Below are 21,953 nucleotides of genomic sequence, written 5' to 3'. Positions count from 1 at the left end.
GTGGCATATATAGGGGCAGATTATTGGTTGTCTCATGTTATAGAGATCTGTGGATTAGCTCTTTAAAGAGTTACCGATTTTAATGACAAAAGGTTTGTAACCATTCAGCTCTTGAGTTTTCATTGGTATTCATATCTATTCTATTCGATTTCACAAATGTCTAATGCTTTGGAGTCAAATTCAAATTCAATTCAACTTGGACAAAACAACCTTTTTCTCCTCTTCCCACCAAGGCAGCTCTATCTGCATTCCATGACTTGTATAAAAATGGCTAAAAATCCACGAAACCTTACCTGTAAACTGACAAAGGGATTCAATCCAAGTGATTTGCTAGTTTCAATGATCTTCTGCATCTGCCAACCAATGACATTGCTCGCCCCAACATATCTAACCTTGCCACACCGTACAAGATCATCAAGGGTGCGCAATGTCTCCTCTATGTTGGTGGCCTCATCCCAGCAGTGGGTCTGAAATTTAGAATATTAAGCTACATTAAAGATTACGACATATATACTGATGATCAAAAATGTGTATACACCTGTTTTGGATTGATTTAAAATGTCATTGATTGAAAAGATGACAAAACATGAAGGAATTGATTTTTATACCAATCATCTTTAATTTGGTGGGTGATTTGATAGTCACAAGACAGATTTAGCTGGAGCAAGAACCATTATCTAAAAGTTAGTGGGAAAAGGGAAGTAACAAAATGAAAATTCAAAACATGAATGGCATTCTAACATTATTTATTTGTTGAGAACTTCATTGAAAGTGATGGGCACTTACGAAATATGTGATATCAATATCTGGTGTATCCTCCATTGGCATTAATCACTACAATGCATTTCCTTCGCAGAGATTCTGCCAATGTTGTCCCACGCATTTATGAGAGTTTCAAATGGCTCATCATTGTTTTTGAGGTTGTGAATCCGTTCCACAAAGTTCCCAACCAAGAGCTTCATAGTTGAGGATACCATATGCTCTATAAGAGTCTATTATTATTAATGCACTAAATATGTTCAATAGTGTTTAGATCTGGGGAAAAGCATGCCACACAGCCGTTTACTGCTTTCACTTTAGTTCGACAGGTAAATTTTGCCGGACGCTAGTTCATAACAGATGGCGAGTCACGGCCTGTGCCGAAAGGAAGACTGAGCAATTTTTCCTATTTTGATGATTTTTTTCTCAAGTTCAAAGTAACGTAGTAAAGATGCTATTAGATGTTGCAATAAGATTTTTAGAGTCCTAACTAGTGATTTACATACTTTTATTTGATATAATTTTAGTAGATCATTTGGGATTAGATTTTATAGGAAATAACCATAAAAATGGGTCAGAAATTTTAATTACTTCAAACGATATAATCAAAAATTACATAGTTATCTGAGTTTATACAAATAAATGAGAAATACTGCAATAATCATCAATATTCACAGAGTAGAAATATATAATCAAAGTCGTTTTGTAATGAAGCATTGTTGAGATATCCGCTCACCTGTACAGCCATATCCTTTTTTGACAGCAATAAAGAAAATGCGTGATCACCGAATTGTAGGGGTTTGTTGATCAAATGATCAAAACGAACTGGTTTTAGGAATGGCAATTGACAATTCTTAGGAAAAGATATGTAATATGAATTCCTTTGACGCTTGTATTGATCTAAACTATATAATAATAATAATAATAATAATAATAATAATAATAATAATAATAATAATAATAATAATAATAATAATAATAATAATAATAATAATAATAATAATGATGATGATGATGATGATGATAATGATCATTTTCATGAAAAGAACATAGTGGCTATCACCTAAACGCCTGCTAATTTTGGAAAAACGCAATAATTTCTCTTTAAAATAGCTGTCGAAATGCCCGTTTTAAAAAAATGGAATTCGCCTATATGTCCCCCTGACAGAAAGGAATTAAAAATAGAAAGAAAGAAAGAATAAAGAATTTTACTAAATCATTTGCTGCCAAAAAATTGACTCATCGCCTCCGAGAGTTTTATTTAACTTCCCAACGCCCCAAATTACTATCATTCATTGAATTTAATTTACTCCTCCCCACTCCACGCTCTCCGGCACTTTCCTTCCATATCCCTCAAACTGCTTTCTTTCCATGGAGCGTCCAATCAGCTTTTTACAATTGCCCATTTCCAATTGGCTGCTGAATAAGGACAATTCTAATTTCAATTGTCCACCAATCTGTCATCAGCAAAGTCAAGAAAGCTCCTCCTACTCAAATCACACATACCCACGAATATGATAGGCCTTGTAGACCAGTCACTGGTCTTTGATGTTACACAACCATCCGCCAGCTTTGATCACATCGCTTTTGATGATGTCACTCAATATCTATCTTCTTCTCTCAACCCCGTTGACTGTACCACGAGTCAACATAAAAGAATATCGCGATGAGGTGCGAATCGTGAAGATGGAATGACGTAGCTGTGTTAAAGTTATAGGTTCAAAGTTCAATTGTCAGAAAGAACTGATGAGAGATCAAACTGAGGTCAGGTGGTAAAATGAAAATTGTTTCGTGGTAAAACGTTGCATAAATTAGTTTTATGTACACCAACACACAATAATAATAATAATAATAATAATAATAATAATAATAATAATAATAATAATAATAATAATAATAATAGTAAAAAATAAATAATATCCATTTTTTGACAATAAAAAATCGTGATAGACGCATTGAAAAGGACGGGAAAGGGTGAGGGGGGGGGGGTGGGAGAGGATTAATGATCAGATTATCAAAATGAACTGTTATTTCAAAATAAATTGACAATCATAGGTAAAAATAAGTTATAAGTATTCCTCTGAACTTTGTATAGATCTTAACATATTTTTATACTTTTTATTAACATACGTAAAACCTCACGATTATTTTAAGGAACAGCTGATTGTTACATGTCACAGAAATAGCATCTAATTAATCAACCAACGTTCTGTTTTCTTTATTTTCACCGGTGGAACTTCACTTGCTAATTCTGGAGCAGTTTGCATGAAATATTTTATAACCACATATCTCATTTGAGCCCTTTCACAGCTTATTCGGCAGAGTCCATTTGCATTGAGACAATGCTTGTTTTCAGTATGACCATTCATCTGAGTAAAGAAAAAAAAATCATTAGTTATTATTGATAATGATGATGATGATGATGATGATGATGATGATGATGATGATGATGATGATGATGATGATGATAGTAATAATAATAAGAAGAAGAAGAATTGTAATAATAAGAGTTATAATTATATTATTGATTGTTAGTAATAATACGATAGTGATCGCCTAGATGCCTGATAATAATAATAGTAACGTAATAATTTTCCTTTAAAATATAGTTCTAAATGCCCGTTATTCAAAATGGAATCCGCCTATATACCCACTCTGAAATATTTTTAGCAAAAATAAGATAGAGAAAGAAGTTTATTGTAGCATTTGCGGCCAAAAAATTGATTTATCACCGGTCTGCGAGAGTGTTATTTGGCACCCAGACAACGCCCCAAATTACTTTCAATTCATTTCAAATTTACTCCACATCTCCAGCAATTTCATCCCATGACATCCAAACTGCTTTCTATCCATGGAGTGCCAACCAGATGTTTACAATTACCCATTTCCAACTGGCTGCTGAAAAAGGACAATTATAATATCAATCGTCCACCAGTCGGTCATCGGCAAAGTCAAATAAGCCCCTCCCACTCAAATCACATATCCCCTCGAATGTTCGGCCTTGTAGCGCAGTCCACCGGGCTTTTGAGGTTACACAATCATCCGCCACCTTTGATTACATCGCTTTTTGATGATGTCATAATATATCTATCTACCCTCTTTTCTCACGCCCGTTGACTGTATCAACGGGCGATGTAGAAGAATATTGAGGGAGGGTGCGAATCGTGAAGACGGAATGGCAAATCGGTGTGAAAGTTTTAGGTTCAAAGTTCAATGCAATAAAAATCGTTCCGTGCTAAAAATGTGCGTACATGAGTTTTACACACACACACACACACACACACACACTCTCTCTCTCTCTCTCTCTCTCTCTCTCTCTCTCTCTCTCTCTCTCTCTCTCTCGTGTGTGTGTGTGTGTGTGTGTGTACTACTACTACTACTACTACTACTACTACTACTACTACTACTACTACCACTACTACTACAACTACTACTACTATTACTAACACTACGATTACTACTATTACTGCGCTATCATCATCAACATCATCATCATCATCACCATAAAACAACAACAACAACGTTATCATCACACTTGGACTCGTGTTCTTATGTCTCTGGAGTTTGTCTGAATACGGGACTATTTTGTTAGCCAACAAAGAATTAGACAAGGTGTGTTTACACATTCATTGTGCAGAAACCTGTCATTACAAATCGATGAAATAAATGCTATATTAAAAGTAGATTATTACTCTTTTATTTACTATCATGTGTTAGGGTAACAAAACTCAGATAACATTAATTTGAATTTTTTAAACATATTTTTCAGGTTAAATTTAAATAGAAAAATATATATTTTTCAAGAAAGAATAAAGTATACTCACCATTTCTTGATATCAATGAAAATAATTGCATCTTGAAGATGAAAATGTGGCCGTTATATCCATATAAAATAGAAAAATATAGAAGAAGTGTATGGTCAGCAATTGCAGTGTAAAAATGAACAATGAAATCCAAGCGGTGCATTCTACCGGCAGGGATAAATATAGGCCAGTTTTCATGTTCTGGACATCTGTTATGACGTAACCACACGGTGGTCTCCCCGTCATCGACGGTGGGTCGTTCCCATTGGGGGTGAGGCGGTAGTAAACTAAAGTGAAAGATTTCTAGTGTAATAAACGGCTGTGGCCATGGTTCAATGACAATGACTTCATTGCTGGTTAAAAAGTGATAATAGCCCTATGTGAAAATGGACAATATCATGTTGAAATGTAAAGTTTCAATCTTATTGGAGAAGTGGTTGGACGTATTCGTGTCCAATTTCTCTGGTATATCTTTCCCATTTTTGATTTCCGGGGTTATTTTTTCTATTCTTTTTTTTTTCTGTGTGTGTGACAAGCAGTGTCCCTGATAATGCCTCCCCAAACCATGTCTTGGCCATATCTTCTGGAGGAGGGGTTTTATTCAAGAACACACGACTGCTCATATTATTAATTTCTTCCTCTGTAAAACAGCATTCTAGTGTCAACAACGAATCAGGTTTCTTCAATGAACAGGTCCATTGACCACTGATTCACTGTCCAGCTCCGACAATCCTGAGCCCATGCATGCGAGTTCAGCGATAACTTTGTCTTAAATGAGGACACATCAACAGTCATCTGGCAACAATGCTGTGTTTTTTAATTTGAGGTCTAACTGTGTGTGTGTGTGCTCATTTGGCACCCAGAAATATGTGCAGTTTCAATTGCAGTTCGGAATCGATTTCTTAAGTGTTGTATATGAATAAAGTAATCCTCCCCTTGAGTGGATATTCATGGCCTTCCGGTTCCAGGGAAATGCTGTACTGTCTGTGTAAATTGAAAGCGCCACCTGGGAAGTCGGTCTGGTGACATTTAACATCTTGACCACATACGTCACTGGCTGAAGATTGCCGATTGCAACAGAATGCTCTTCTAAAGTCAAATGTGGCATAATGTGAAATGGTGAATTACATATTTTAAAATGTTTTTCAGCATAAAAACTTATCAACGTAAATGTGGATACAGCAATTTCAATTTCAACGACATACAAAAGTCTCATAACAGCGTGTGGACATCATGGTGAGCAAAGTCATGGACAAAAAGGATTAAAGACGTGAACAGTGAATGCCATTCACAATTCAGTGAAAATGCATAAGGCTCGGTTAATTAATAAGAAAATAAGAATGATTTAAAATGTGTATACTAATTTATTATCATGAGTATATTATATATATCTAAAAAGGTGTGTGATGCAGCACCAAACAAAGCAGATACAAAGACAAAATACAAGAGAAAATCATTTTTAAATGTAGTTTTTCTTTAACTGGGGATCAAACCTCTGACCCTATGATTGCCACCCACCCTTGCATTCATTACAGCACGCCTGATAATCACTTATAATACCTTTATTCTTCACAGACTGGATGGTATGCAGTGAACACTTATCTTTAAAAAAGATGAAGGTGAAGATTTGAGAGAACGCTCATTAATACATGGTTTAATGGAAGTCAAAATTGAAAAGCAGGACTGGTTAAAAACTAAATTATGCATTATTATCTTTCAAAATTATCTTTCATTATTCCAATGTTATGTCTTCAACTTGAATTTAGTGGCACGTTGTCTTAGTTCTCTTATCTAATTGTCTCAGTTTTTGTTGCTTTGTATATATATTTTTCATTATCCATATTGTATGTATTGAGGTAAAGAATTAACATCTCATTTCACAAGCTTTTATAATTTTCTATGTTAACAGGTCCAAACCACTTACCTGATAAAGATCAATGTAATCAGTTTTCAAGCGCTCAAGACTCTTGTCAATACTTGCAGTAATATGACGTCTGCTCAAACCAATGTTATTTATGTTTTTCTCCACTCCCATGTTTGCTCTGACTTTGGTTGCCAACACGATATTTTCTCTTTCACGCCTGGGGTCATAAAAATATATAAAGTTAAAATATTATGGAATAAAAAGCCAGAGAATTATCACTTCTTTTCTTAATTTCTTTGAAAGGTGAAAAATAGAATCAATAAAGAGGGTGGGAATTCAGGAAAATGTAAAGAATATAAAATTGTTTCATAGACGCTTTTAAATCAAATTTAAAACATAATATTTTTACAAAAAGATATTCTAAGTCTGTGTCTCTCTGTGTGTGTGTGTGTGTGTGTGTGTGTGTGTGTGTGTGTGTGTGTGTACCTGTGTGTGTTCAAGTTCAAGTCCATAAGATGCACACTGTGTCCATCACCACAAATCATATACACATTTCTCACACCACACTAATCCTTTCACTCAAGTCATTCAATCCTCCTGTTGTTTTCGTATATGTGGAAAACGCTTTGAAATGATGTTTGGTCTGTGATGTCTATTGTGTCATGCGGTAGTTTATTCCATTCACATATTATTCGAGGGAAAAAAGCTGTATTTGTATGTGTTTGTTCTTGCAAATGGCTGGTGGAATTTTTTGATGTGGTGAAGCCTGGTCGAGTATCAATTTTTAAAATTGTTAATGTAGATTGTAATGTTTATGGCTGAGTGTTTGCTTTTGACAGTTTTGTGAAATAGATGTATGTGTGCGTTCTCTCTACAAGGCTGGAGTGTTGGCCATCTTAGTGTGTCTAGAACTGCTGTCACACACCCCGGTTCTGTCTTGCGGCAATTAGTGGCAAATATTGCAGCTGATCTCTAAATGACTAAATGTTTTCAATGGCTTTCATGTCCTTAATTTTGTAGGGATCCCATGCAGTACTAGCATATTCCAAAACAGGTCACACAAGTTGAATATATACCTTTGCCTTTGTCTTTTTGGGACATTGATGATGATTTCTCTTGATGAAATGTAATGTTTTGAAGGCCTTTGTCACAATATGGTGAATATGATGTTCCAACTGCAGGGTGTTATTTAAGTGGACTCCAAGGTACGTTATACTATTTACATGTTTAAGTTTTTGGCCTAACATTTTGTATGTAGTCAAAGCTCAATGTGTTTTTCTTGGTGGAGATTGACATCACTGAGCATTTTTCAGGATGGAAATTCAAATTGCCATGTGTTTGACCACTGTATCAGTGAGTCTAAATTTGACTACAGAATCTTTGCATCGTTATGATCTTCTATCGTTCTAAATAATAGTTTGTTTGTTTTTATGTTTTTAAGGGTTTTACGGCGATTGCAACACATCTAGGTTATATCAGCGCCAGTAAAAAGGAAGAAGATGGGATAGTAAAAAGTTCTAGAATTACAATTAAAGCACCCAAGAGAAAGTAAGACAAAGGGGAACTGGGAACAAATAGGGATCAGATGTAGATTCCAAGAGCATACCATCAATGTACTTGGTTTGAGATCACCTATAAGTCTCATCCGGGCACAAGCACAAAATCCAACAAAGAGGAATACACTCAAATGCTTACATTATATATTCAAAATAACAAATACAATAATACATGTGAGAGATAAGAGATGATATACAAGGAAAAAAATATCATCTCCCAAAATAATAACTATGCATTTGACTGTTTCCCTCCCAGCCAGGACTTCGACCTGGGCCACAACAAAACCCAAGTAATCTCATTCCAAGACAAAAACAGAAAGCATGTTGGAAAACAGATATAAGGGGATAGAAGACACAGTATGTACCTCCCTGCCCACTATGGGAGATAGGAACCCCACCCAGTCTAAATAATAGACTATCGTCTGCAAATAGTTTAAGATTTGTTTCATTAGATAGATTTTTGCCCAAGTCATTTATATAAATGAGGAAGCAAAGGGGCCCCAATACAGTTCCCTGGGGCACTCCAGATAGCACTCTGCATTTTTCTTCTGTTTTACCATCAAGCACACTTCTTGTGTCCGATCACACAGCCAATCTTTGGACCAATTATTTACTAGATAAGACCTACTGTTACATATTCTGTAGTATTCTAATTTCATTAGTGTGTGAAAGAAAGAGAGAGAGAGAGTGCATTCTAGATTGCCATACTACCATAACTCTGAAGCGCATAGAACATGACATAGTCCTAGTCATTGTTATGCACTAAACAAAGATTATGCATTACTATTATCATCATCATAAATAATAAATAAAATTCCCTTTATTCATCCCATAGGGGAAAGTTGCCTCTGAGGTCTATTCCAAGGGAAGACTGGAATAACCCAGGTGTCAGCCGCAGTGCAGCGCCGCAAATTGAGCTAGAGCGAGGTGACTTGCTCAAGTCACAAGGAGCAGCGGTGGGTGATCGAACTCGGTACCTTTCGGTTACGAGGCAAAGGTCGTACTGCTGAGCCACGCTACCTCATGCTACATCATCATCATTATCATTATTATTATTATTATTATTATTATTATTATTATTATTATTATTATTATTATTATTACTATTATTATTATTATTATTATTATTATTATTATTATTATTATTATTATTATTATTATTATTATTATTACTATTATTATCATTATCATCAATATTATTAATAATCATTATCATTATTCTTGTTCTTCTTCTTCTTCTTCTTCTTCTTCTTCTTCTTCTTATTATTATTATTATTATTATTATTATTATTATTATTATTATTATTATTATTATTATTATTATTATTATTATTATTATTATTGTTATTGTTATTCTTCTTCTTCTTCTTTCTTCTTCTTCTTCTTCTTCTTCTTCTTCTTCTTCTTCTTCTTCTTCTTTTTTATTATTATTATTATTATTATTATTATTATTATTATTATTATTATTATTTTATTATTATGCGGTATGGCATCATATTTCAACCATTTTTTTTTAAAGACAGGTAAAAATAATGTGAATGTGGTCAAAGTACTCAAATCGCTTTATACAGGGTTCCAGAGCCAACAGTAACACATTAAAAGAATGAGACATGCAGCAGCCTGTAAGTCATTTTTATAGTTTTTGTGAGTTTTTTTAAAATTTTGTATGGAATGAGACAACGCTTTTACCAGCCTGGTACTCATTTTGCACTTGAGTATTGTGAGAAAATGTGAATAAAGGGCCTTTTCCGAGGACTCTAAGGTGCACCACAGTTAGTTAAATCACAGAGTAGATAGGTAACAGAGGCTTCAATCCTCGCTCAATCCCCAGTCGCTCAATGTTCAATTCATGAAATCAACTTTGCTGTACCTCAAAAGTATGTCACGCCGTATAAATTATAGTCTGTTTCTCACGAAGAGTTTTTAAAAAATATATAATTCATGTTCTCACAAAAGTGTTGGCACCTAGAAAAATTGCCATATAATTATTCCCGTCATCAAATTAATTTTTAATTTGTTGTTAGTAAGAAAGAAAGAATGAAAAATGTGATAAGCGATCATTAAGATTTCATAGACTGAGAAAGAAAAATGAGAGAAATAGAGGAATTTATTATGAAAATAAATATGGATTGGGAAAGGGACCTGAAAATGAGATTTTAAAATGATATAAGCTGTTTATAGAGCATACTAGCAAAGGATAGAATTACTTGGTCTTACCTTAGTATCTATACATGTGCAAACATTAGAGCTTTTCTTTTCCTCCCTCTATTGCAGCCACCAATGTCCATCTCACGGTTGTGACATCTCAGAAAATGATGCAGTCTAATAGTTGTGTAGAGGTTCGATGAAAGGAATTTCGTTGAGCAGTTCTTCTCACTCCTGCAGTCAAGTGGAATGTCCATTGTGGCCTCAATAATATTCTTGACGAGCCTGAACCTTAAGCCAGAAGCAACACGCAAGGAGTTGATTCCATTGTGAAATATGATTTCGGCGATTTGGAGGCAATATTGCCGAGCAAGTGATGGTATCATTAGTCCACTCTCCTTTAGGTTGGAATATTGTTTCATTGATTTGAAATAAGATGAGTCTGACAAGGGACTTTCCTGGATGAAATTTGTCTTGCACAAACCACAAACTATTCCTATGAGTTTCTTGCGACATATCCCGAAATGTAGGTGACAATGTCTTTTTCTGGAACTCCCAGTACAGAATTATTTGCACAATTTTGAACAAAGGGTCGGATGAGCTTAGAACATCTTGATGAAATCATGTCCTGACCGTGTGGGTGGCTCCCTTTGTTGTGATGGTGTCTAGCTTAAACAGAAATGTGCCCAAGTCTGCTTGACAGCTGCCGCTTTTTCCAAGAAGGAGTATTGCATCCAACATGATCTGGGTCAGTGCTGACCAAACTCCCAGCAACCTGGATTGACACAATGTTCGCCTTTGCTTCAAACTACGAAAACATGTTCTCTAAGCCGTCCTGATTCAGCTATTTTGTTAAAAGGAATGACATGTTGCAGTAGTTTGAAAGGTCATCCCATAGATCCAGGAGACAGGCAATTGTCAACTTTCATTCCTTCCATCCATGTCAACTATGCATGGCAGTCTTCCACTCTTATTGAGAGGTTTAATGCTGTCAAACCACATCAGTTTCTCTCTCAGAAACGGCACGTGCTCTGTTGAAGATGATATTGCATGGGACATAGGAGTTTTGCCGTTGTGAGACGAACTATTAAAGCAGTCAAAAAGCTTGTTACATTCTTCTTCAAACTGTGCAGTCGCCACCACTTCTGGTGGGAGATTGCCGTAGTGGACCATGGTGCTTATTCCTGCAGCAACTGAGTGACTGAAGACTTGCACTGCTTAGATTTGCAAATGGTGGCATAGTTATGTGCCTCTTGGTTAAATTTGGTCCCATTCGGATTGGAAATCTTAAAGCTTTCTCGTAGAACATCTGGACATGATTCTATGAAATAGCTTTGCCCTCCATTGCAAATCCACTCTTTTTAAGGTTATTTCTAATACGTGGGGGGAAATATGGCTTGTCCCTATTTATACCTAATTTCGTAACAACCGCTTGATTGTTGGTGCCGTGATCCCAGATTAATACTTTGGGAATCAAGCCTAACTCTCTAATCCTGGTGATGATGTCTTTCATTGTTCAATTGTTTCAATTGTTTGAAGGACATGAATTTTAGTTGGTCCATTAGACAGGCAGTATGCGACTGGTTGCTTCCATGTGAATGCAAGTCCTCTTATCACCACAACCAGAGCTTCGGTAGCGCATTGTTGGGTTCTTCCAATTGAACCAAAATCCTCAACTCCTTCAAATTCATCATTCAGGGAATCATAGCTAAGGCATTTCCTCAGTGCCATCTCATCTATTGCGACAGCGCAAATCTTTTCCAAATCGGACATGCCAACAACTTTTATTTGTAAGATTTGGAGCATTTGATCGCACATACCTGGCCTTAAATTAATGTTCCTCATTGTCCTAGTTGATGAAGGAAGGTAGAGTACACTTTTTACCATGAAATATGCCTTTTGGCTTGTGTTATAGAGTGCCAAAGCAAAATCCTTTTCACTAGGTGTCCACCTTCTTCCATGCCTGTTTGCCTGTGTTATTCTTATTTGCGTCATTACTAATTCAAGCACATCTGATCTTTTAGCATTGACTGAATACATTTCATATCAATTTGTGGCTCATCTGCGGAGTCCCTCTGCCCGTGGGTGTGCTGTGGTGGATGTTACTGTCTTAAGCTTTTTCTTAAGCTGGCAACTTTTAGTCCACTCAGTAGATAACTTTTGTTTCAGTAAGCTGTTGTCTTGCTGAATCCCATGACCATCCATTGGCTCACATATTTCTTTCTCAACATCATTCACTTGAGCGTCGGTTACTGCACGAGACATAGTTGCTTGTGACAGTGTGAACATTGTGCAATCTTTAGGTGGTGGCCGAGAGGGTGTTTGTTTAGGTGGAGGATTTGGAACACTAAATACAGATGGGACAGCATCTTTTCTCAATAATTCCCTCTTTCCTTTAGTTTCTTTGAAACAGCTTGGTTCAAAATGTATTTTGCAAATGATATTGCCCCTGTGCAGTTTTTCATATAGCACTGCACCACTTTGAATTATATCTTTTAATGTTTTCTCGAAAATTTTGGGCATTATGTTCAGACTCCATCTTTCATGCATGTTGTGAAGAGATTACAAAAGTGATAACAGTAGCATGCAGCAGAGTAAAGTAGTTAAAACCAATGCATTAATACAGACATTGTATGGAAACAGACTATGACAAACTAAGACAATACGGCGTGACATTTTCTAACGTATGCGCGATCCAATTACACGGAAATCAAGGAGTGCAGCCTCTGTGGTAACCTACCTACTCTGTGGTTAAATTGTTAAAATTGACCAGGATTGTTAAGGTGTCACAGGCCTAGGTCAATGTCCAGACACTTGATCAAGAAGAAACTCACGAAACGGATAGAAAATATATGTACATGTTTTTCATTCTCCCTATGATTTCAAACAATTTTTCTCTTACTCTTATTAAGAGCTGATAAACTACGGTAAAAACATTCGAGCTATATAAACAAAGACGATAGGGGTTCCAAGTGGCTAAGTTGGTAGAGCACTTGCTTTCCATGCGAAAGGACCGAGATCGATCCTGAGGACAGTCAAAAACTTTTTCTGACCTCCCTGTCAACCCAGCAGTGATTTGGTAGCAAGTACTGCTCAAGCTGGTGGTAAGTACTTTGCGATATCCAAAGAATAGTAAGCAATTGCTATTGTCCGTTTCATGCTATAGAAACCGACATAAACCCTGGCTCCCAGGCCTAATGGCTCTGAAGGACTATTCTTTAAACAAAGATGAATATAAAATTGGTCAATGTAAACCCTTGGTCGCTGTTAGGAAATATCAACTTTTTTTTCCCAATAGCAAAGCCTCCAGTAAACGGCTTCAGCATCGGAATGGGATTACATTAAGAGGAAGGCAAAAGAAACTCATTGAAAATACCTTTCAAGCCATCTTCCAATGATCTCCTCCGAATATCCATTATTGTAAATATCGGCTGTGTCCAAGAAGTTTCCTCCAAGTTCTATATAACGATCCATGATTTGGTGTGAAAGGTCCTCATCACAGCTGTTGCCAGGTGGGGGCTTATGTGAGAGAAAAAAATTGATGGTGTGAACATGTTTTTATTTTAATAAACAGAATATTCATGGATTGAATCAGTTTATCCAAAAAAAAAATGTATTGCTCTCCACTTTTTTAGAGGCATTCTTATTGTGCGCTTAGATGAGCTCCCCATGAATGAATGGGTCATACTCAACAGACCATGGCAAAACTTGGGAGAACAGCTGGAAACATGAAAAAGTGGGGGCTGGTGGAGAACAGCTTGTGTACATGCCCACAGCAGACAATGGAGCACATCCTTAGAGAATGGCAGGACAGGCCCAGCTGCACTGTTCATGATCTAAGAGTCTGCTCCCCAGATGCTGTGGAGCGGGTTCGGTGCTGGAGTGACAAGCTATGATGAAGATGATGATTGCTTCACTCCCGAACTTAGAGGAAATCAATATATACTGTTTGTTTGGGTTTATTTATTTTTGTTTTGTTTTGTTTTGTTTTTTTGTATGTACGTTTTGTTTTTTTCTGGGGGGGGGGGGGGTGTTCTTATTTAGTTGTTTTTTGGGTTTGTTTTTTTTTTATTTTGCTTTTCTTTTCTTTTTTTTGTTTTTTGTTTTGGGGGGGGGGGGGGGGGGGGGGGCATAAGGGTGTTGCTTTGTTTTCGTTTTTTTAATACTTTTTTTTTTTGGGGGGGGGGGGGGGGGGGATCAATGCCCGATGCGATGCTACCCTAACAATTTTTAAGAGCCATTAGTCAATACAGCTGGAGTTTTTTCCAATTTCATTCTCATAAAACAAAGATAAATAATGGTTTACGACCTGCATAATGCATGCTCGTCTATTGCAAAGCAGCCCAATCACCATTAGTTGGACAGAGCATGAAAAAAAAAAAAAAAAGAAAAAGTGACTTGGTATAGCCCTGGAACAAAACCAGTCATGTTGCTTAAGACTTGAGTACTCTACCAATTGAGCTATGGGGAACCTTCATTGTTGTGTTTTGACTTATCCTTAAGTGAGTCGTATGATCAAGTCTGTCCATATTTCTGTAGCGAGAAACAACCGACATAATTCTCAGGGTCCCTCCTGACAATATGATGTTCCACAGCTGAGCTCTTTCTTCGGATCAAGATGGGACCATACAGCGTGTTGTGGACTCTAACGCTGTCTCAAGTTTGTTTGTCAGTTCAATGTGTATATCTTTAATTATTCTATATGAGAAGAACACCACCATTTGCCTGTTTGCTGCTTTGCTGAGAAATTACAAATTCATGTAAAATGGTAAGATTTGATTTCACAGCAATGCCAAAAACTATTTCTCATCAACTAGTAAAAATATACACTGGCAATGCAGAACTCTTAGCATTGTGCATGAATACCAATGGGATCAATCTGATGTCAAAGATATAAATAACTCAACTTGACCCTGATTCATCTACTGAAGATTTTGTCATTGTGTGGCAGTACTCTAAGCAGACTTGTCCCTGCTAACCATCAAGAAATATTTTTAGGGACACTTATAGAAAAATTGAGAGAAAATTGCATATTTTGAGGGAGATCCTGAATGACATAAGCAATTTATTCAATTTATTAAAACACAATGAAATAATGAGGGGTAAACACTAAAAGGATAACTAGCAATAATCAACTACATGTTTCTATGTAGAGAAGTTAATAAATTTGAAATTTCTGGCAGTTACTGCTCATTACCAGTGAAGAATCTGCTGGTAGCAGATGAACATAGGTTTCTGGAGGTTATTTCTTTTTCGGGAGATTTCAGAAATGATCGGAAGAGATTCTTATTTTTGGGAATCTCCAGCTTTTTTTTCAAGAGATTTGACAAGTCTGCAAGAGGATCCCAATTTTCAGTGGCAAAACACTCGCCTCACAAGAAAAGGGGCCAGCGTTGATCCCGGGGTACATTCAACCTTTTTTCTGAGACTCCTGTCTACCAAGCAGTGATTGGGTAGCTGGTGCTGTTAGTTCTAGTGGAAAGTACTTTGTGAAATACTAGAATCCTTGCTCATTGCTAAAGTGGTGTGTGAAGTTGCTGCATTTTACTCTTCAGGGACTGGGATAATCTCTAGTCCCATGGGCCTTATGACTCTGAAGGACTATTTTTCAATACGACAACATCCCAACTATCAAAATATCATGAGCTTAATGTCAAATTACCTATAGATACAAAATATCCTCTCGTGGAATCATGCAGTCAGAGTGTATGTATGTACTGATATATAGCTTCATTACTATCATGTAACACTTCTTGGCATTTATTTAGAGTTGAGAGTGCAGAATCATCACACTCTGCTTTCAGTATTTTGTTTCTTATCCTTGAGCAAGAAATTTAACTTAGCAGAACTGCATTGCAGTCTACCCTTGTTTTTCTCCCAAACGAAGCCTATAAGCAATTTGTTCCATGTGATGTATTTCAGTTTTGAGGTTGTTGGGAGTTTATTGTAGCTGAAATTTGTTGCCTGGACTGTGATCCGTGGTAATAAGCTTAAGCAAGGCAAAATGTTAGCATTCCAAGTGTTTAAAAAATGCATAGTTTCCAATCTTATTGACTATGAAACCAGTAATGCTGCAACAGTGATTGAACCCGGTGATTGAGTAAAATAAAATAAGATTTAATCCACTTACCCTGGTGAGACCAAAGGTCATGGTACCAAGACAAATGTTGGAAACTTGAATCCCAGCTTTCCCAAGGTAACTGTGCTCCATGATGGACGGTAAACTCTCTGAACTGCTCCTGTGAACTTTGAAACCACTTAAAAATCAGGGCATCTGTTGTAATCAAATTGATGTACAAGTATGATATAAGTATTTCCGAATTTGTTACAGAAGAAATAACTAGTGGAGAAAAGCAGATGCAAACAAGGCAACCACTGTTTGCCTTGGTTTGATAAGATTATTTGTCAAAAACTAAATCACTTGGGCCTGTTGTTTGCCTTTATTTTCTTTTGGGTTTTTTTTTTGTTGTTGTTGTTTTGTTTCTCTCATTTATACGTCTGTAAATCAAATAGCAAATCATCAATCAAAGAAAACCTGTACATTTTTCAAATATGTTGTTGACACTTCCAAGTCGGACTATCTAGCGAGTAAATGGCACAGTTAGTAAAACAACTTAAACCACCCAACGCTATGAGATATTATCACTCATTCTATTTACACCTTGTCATCATAACAACACATTTGATGTGATAATCAGAGAACAAAATTTTAGCAACTTAAAGGAGGCTCTATTTTATTTTTTAAAGGCACCACAATCAACATAACTGTAATCCTAAAAGGGTGTTCCAATTTAATTATAAAACCATCAATAGAATCAGTTATCGTATTATCTCTCTAACTGGAATGTGCGCTTAGTTTTTATGTGCTCGACTGTGCACTTAGGGTATGTAGACAACCATCCTAAATGCAGTACAGTAACCTTTCTACAGCCAATGTTATCTTGACTACTAAGGTTTGTTAAAGTTTGTTATTTGTTTATTAATCCGTCTTTAATGTATTTAATCAATAATTGACACATGAGGAGACAAATGTCACTGCAACTGTCATCCTTGTCATGCTCAAGAAGTCAACATATTAATGTAGTGGGTTTATTGCCTGGCATCTCTATGCATTCTTGAGACATGGGCACATTACTTGTGCAGTTGTTGATATGACAGCGTGTCAAGGTCATCCTGGAGGCATCTGGGCACTATTTTCACTATCTATTTCTCTGACAGTAAACTGTTGTCTGCAAAAAAAAGTTTTAAGCTGGTTTCTTGGAAAAGCCCATTTCCTGCATTGTTTATGAAGATTAAAAAGCACAAAGGACCAAGTGCAGTGCTTCTCCCAACAATACAGTGAATCGGTCAACTTGTTGAGTTCTGCCATATATCCAGTTTTGGAGATTTTGTTTTCAGTTGTTTTCAACATCTGTTTTGTCTTGGCTTTCTTCTATATTTCTAACTTGCAGTTTTCTAATTTTTGAAGTAGTTGACAGTGAGGTACAGTGTCAAACGCTTTACTGAAGTCATGAATTAATAAATCACCTTTTTTCTTTTGTTTTTTTTTTTCCATCCAGTGATTTAGAGATTGATTCAAGAGAAGATATCAGCTGTGTTTCACAGGAATGACATTTCCTGAACCCTTTTTCATTGGTAATCAACTAAAATTTGGTGTTCATCAAGATGGTATATCACGGCCTGAAATTTAGTATGTGTTCTAAAATCTATGGCATACTAGCACTTTAACCGGTTTACTTACTTAGTATCCAGTCAATTATTTTTTTCATTTTTCTCTTTTTAATTTACTTTATTTTTTTATTAATTTAGGAAATCTATTTATCTTTTTATTGATGAAATCTTCCCTCATTGTTTTCAACCCCCAAATTGTAAATCATAAATTGACAGGGGTACTCATTTCTATTGTGCATCTTACCAGTATAATCATATGATGGCATGTGAAAAAAATGATAGCCAGAAGAATGAGGGACAGAATGTTTTTGCACGTCTGCGCGCGTTTGTGTTTCTATGTTTGAGTTTGAGAGAGATGGGTGATAGAGCGGATAAGAGAGAGAGAGAGAGAGAGAGAGAGAGAGAGAGAGAGAGAGAGAGAGATTTTGCAGGGGGTTGCATGCCCGTGGCTAAAAAAAAAAAACAATAACATTGTTATATCTAAGTATGTCTGTAATTCATTAGTAATGGACAAAATTTTGCGTTGGTCGAGGAGTATGTCTATTACTACAATGAGTCCATAACAAACAGTGGTTTGATGTTGACCGCATTTTTATTTTTTAAATAGATATATTTTAAAGCCTTAATGTTACACAATAAGTTATAAAAGCAATAAACTTAGCTTATAATCGACGTCGTTACCATCAATCGTTAGTTAAGTTTAGTGAGTGTGAGGTCATAGACTCTAGGTCTAGTCTCTAGTCATAGGCTAAGGCTAAGGAACCCGAGTTCGACGGTATTTTGAATTTTGAAACTGCACTTATTCAAGTTAATTGTTTAATAAACGTTTGTTAGTTGTTTTTTTAACGCTTGATTCATTTGCAATACAAAACTTTTTACCTGGTTTATGAAACAGGCTTGTGTAAGTAAACAGCTCTCGGCATCGATTTCGATTATGTGTACTGTGTACCCTATCTCTCCACTCTCAACTCTAACCTCTCTGGGGTTGAAAGTCAAAATGCAGGGGACGTGACGTGACGCGAACTTACGATTGAAAAAGGGGGTGGGTTTCTTGGGTGGGTGGTGATGGGACCCTGACTCAGGTCAATTGTGGGAATTCATTCTCGTATTGTATTATATTATAATCTTATATGAAATGATATAAGTTGTTGGTGTAGACCAGACCATAACATATTTGACTTTACTAGTAAATAAAAGTGAGTGGAGCAGGCGGAGTTGTCGTAAGTACCAAGAAGGTCGCGGGTTCGAGCTCCCATTGCGGTGAAATTTTTATTCTCTTCTATTGTCTTTTGGTACTTTCTTACTCACTTCATTTCTTGTAACACCTGAATTATGTTTACATGGTGCTATATCTACATTATTTATATATTTATACATTCTAATTTACTTTTTATCAACCTGGGTTGGCAATGTTCAATCCTTCACAATCTATTTTCAAAATTCTAGTTACATTACAAATCCATTACATATTACAACTCTACTCTACCTTCATGTCCAATTTTTATAGCATTGCTTGTAACTACTGTATATTTTATGGATATTTATTTTATTTTATTTTATTTGATGTTTATTTTGCTTTTAATTAGCTACGTATTTTCATCAATTCATGACAGTGTATAAATATGTGCTAATATAACGATGAATGATGTGTAACATTATGATAATTTCCATTCAGGATCGATAAAGTATATCTTATTCCCACTAGACTTCCGCAGGGAAAATTTAGCTTTAAAGGTCTATTCCAAGGAATATCCAAAGCGTCAATCAAGTTAGCCATAGCTAAACGAAGTTCAATTTACAGGAATCAAACAAAACCCTTTCTTAAAGTTTTGCTCGGAACCTTTTTTTCTTTCTTCAAATTGCATAGATATGTGAAGATGATGCCGCAACCTGGCAAAGAGTCTGAAACCTGTTGAACTACCACATTACACATGTTTCACCCAAAGTCCAAAGCTAACTAAATTAGTTCATTCTACGAATTTTGAATTCATACGAGTGATGAACCCTCCAGTTATCGATCACTTGATTTGTCAGATATTGTTTCATGGATGTCTTTGTACAAAGCTGCACCAGGGGAAACTGGTGACGATAAGGATCATGGGAGTGTGAGGAATGATGATGAGGATGATAATAATAGCGATGGTGATGAGGAAGAGGATGAGTCGAGGATGTTGATGCTGTCTGAGTCACTTCTTATTGACAAGGAGTGAAGACAGATGGATGTTAATGAAGGTGAAAGTAGAAACTAATACGGTACCTTAACCAGCCAACATTTAAATTGGTAAACACGTCCGATTAGGCAATTGTCTTTCGGCTTGAGCAGTCATGCCTATTATGACCGAGGGGACTGGTCTGTTTGTCAGAACTTCAGGTTTCAAGCGTATCCGATGTTGGTTTCTGGTGTGAATGCTGGTAGGAGTTAATCTCTTATTTAATGTGAGCCACTTACTTTAGCCCAGTATGGTGATGATGCTTCCTGATTTGAGTAAGTTCCAGTTGGTGACATTCACGAAGCTTTTCTTTGTACTTGTTCGATTGTATTTAGGTGGGCTTGTTGGTTCAGGCCCGATTGATGCATATTCTAGTATTTATGTCTAATCAAGGCAGGATTAGCGCGTGTTTTAATGGCTTAAGAGATGGATCAAAAAGCCTTATATGAGTTATAAGCTGTCGCCTCTATGTTATGGAGGCTCTGGTCCCAGCTTGAGGACTTGCTTGTTGTCTACGTGCTAATGTTTGACTGAGTAGCTTGTGGTGTTACTGGAATGACTGAGTCCGACTCTCATGTACTTTGACGTCATATAAGTTTATTGTATCGACGGGTTATTTGTTGTTAGGAGTGGCCAGAGAACATAAATACTATCCCATTGGTTGAACTGTTGTATAAAATCAACGATTAACTTTCTTTTGGTGGTCTGACCTTGGCCTTGACTTTTGACTGAATGTGTTAGTAGAGTCAGGCTATTTTACGGAAGCTACATTTTAGGTGTTTCTGTAGGGTGCCTGCATGTGTAACTCGGGTTTTCAATTACACTCTTAGTCTAACAAGCCTAATGTCACGCAGTGTGGTATGCATTAGTGTAATGGATTCTTTGATTTGGACTAATCATTTATCGGATATTTCATTATATTTTACGATTCATTTAGTTAGTCTTGAAGCGATAATATTTTTTCTGGCGTTTCAGCGGTTTACATGGCATGCTACTATAGGACTTTGAAGTTTGAAGTCTCATATGAATTCACAATTCGACCAATTGTGTTGCAGAATAGATAGATAAACGATACTTACCAAAGTTGAAGTTTGTCTGTTATTCTACAACACTGGTCGATTGTGAATTCATTTGCCCTCCCTTTCCATCATTATCATATCCCATCCCCTCTAGTTCTGTTGATAGATTTATATTATCTCCATACGATCCATGAGCAGTTTATTTTAGAGTTGGGTAGTATCTGGGCTCATATAGTAGCCCGCTCAAAATTTAAAGTGTGATCGGTAACTGGAGAGTTCATCACACAAATGAATTCACAATCGACCAGTGTTGTAGAATAGCAGACAAACTTCAACTTTGGTAATAATTATCGTTTATCTATCCATTCAGCCACCGATACCGAGAAGGATGCCCAACACACGTAACACAATATTGTAATCTGAAGGACATCAGTGCTCTCGAAATATCACCCCAAAAAGAGAAGAAGAAGAAGAAGAAGAAGAAGAAGAAGAAGAAGAAGAAGAAGAAGAAGAAGAAGAAGAAGAAGAAGAAGAAGAAGAAGAAGAAGAAGAAGAAGAAGACGACGACGACGACGACGACGAAGAAGAAGAAGAAGAAGAAGAAGAAGAAGAAGAAGAAGAAGAAGAAGAAGAAGAAGAAGAAGAAGAAGAAGAAGAAGAAGGGAGGGGGCGGGGTACTTATCATAAGTGGTTCAGTCAAATGCCCATCCTTAATATTATAATCTGACTACATAGCCACAAAATGTTATTATCAACTCAAACACCTATCTAGTAATAGAGAATGATAATATGATATTTTGACTGACATAAAATAAGAAAAAGAAATCAGCAATAGTGTGACGTCAACCGCAATTTATCTGTAACAGAATAACGTTATCACTGAGATAACCATATGCTGTCGTACTCTGGAAAAACATGTATTCAAA

The 21,953-nt window shown here is 36.3% G+C and overlaps 1 protein-coding gene across 4 annotated transcripts in view; it reads right to left on the bottom strand.

Moving 5' to 3' along the window:
- The window catches only part of LOC144972742 (1-deoxyxylulose-5-phosphate synthase YajO-like), a 28,945-nt gene extending 10,153 nt beyond the window's left edge, over nucleotides 1-18,792 (bottom strand). The window contains exons 1-5 of one of the 4 annotated variants that reach the window (XR_013645425.1): nucleotides 18,678-18,772; nucleotides 16,258-16,373; nucleotides 13,504-13,646; nucleotides 6,487-6,643; nucleotides 294-467 (exon numbers count right to left, since the gene is read on the bottom strand). Coding sequence is in view for 3 of the 4 variants with exons in the window: in XM_078914330.1 (XP_078770456.1) it covers nucleotides 294-467; nucleotides 6,487-6,643; nucleotides 13,504-13,646; nucleotides 16,258-16,338 (555 nt within the window). In the remaining variant the exon portion in view is untranslated. Of the gene's footprint in view, nucleotides 1-293; nucleotides 468-6,486; nucleotides 6,644-13,503; nucleotides 13,647-16,257; nucleotides 16,402-18,677 lie in introns of all 4 variants that reach the window. The other 3 variants (XM_078914330.1, XM_078914339.1, XM_078914348.1) reach the window with 3 other exon arrangements.
- Nucleotides 18,793-21,953: the final 3,161 nt, after the last annotated feature.

This window comes from Berghia stephanieae, chromosome 1, assembly GCF_034508935.2.
Source record: "Berghia stephanieae isolate SIO BIC M18660-M18661 chromosome 1, UCSD_Bste_1.3, whole genome shotgun sequence".
NCBI lineage: Eukaryota > Metazoa > Mollusca > Gastropoda > Nudibranchia > Aeolidiidae > Berghia > Berghia stephanieae.
The sequence above is the reverse complement of the archived record's forward strand: the minus strand, read 5'-3'. Positions and strand labels throughout refer to the sequence as shown.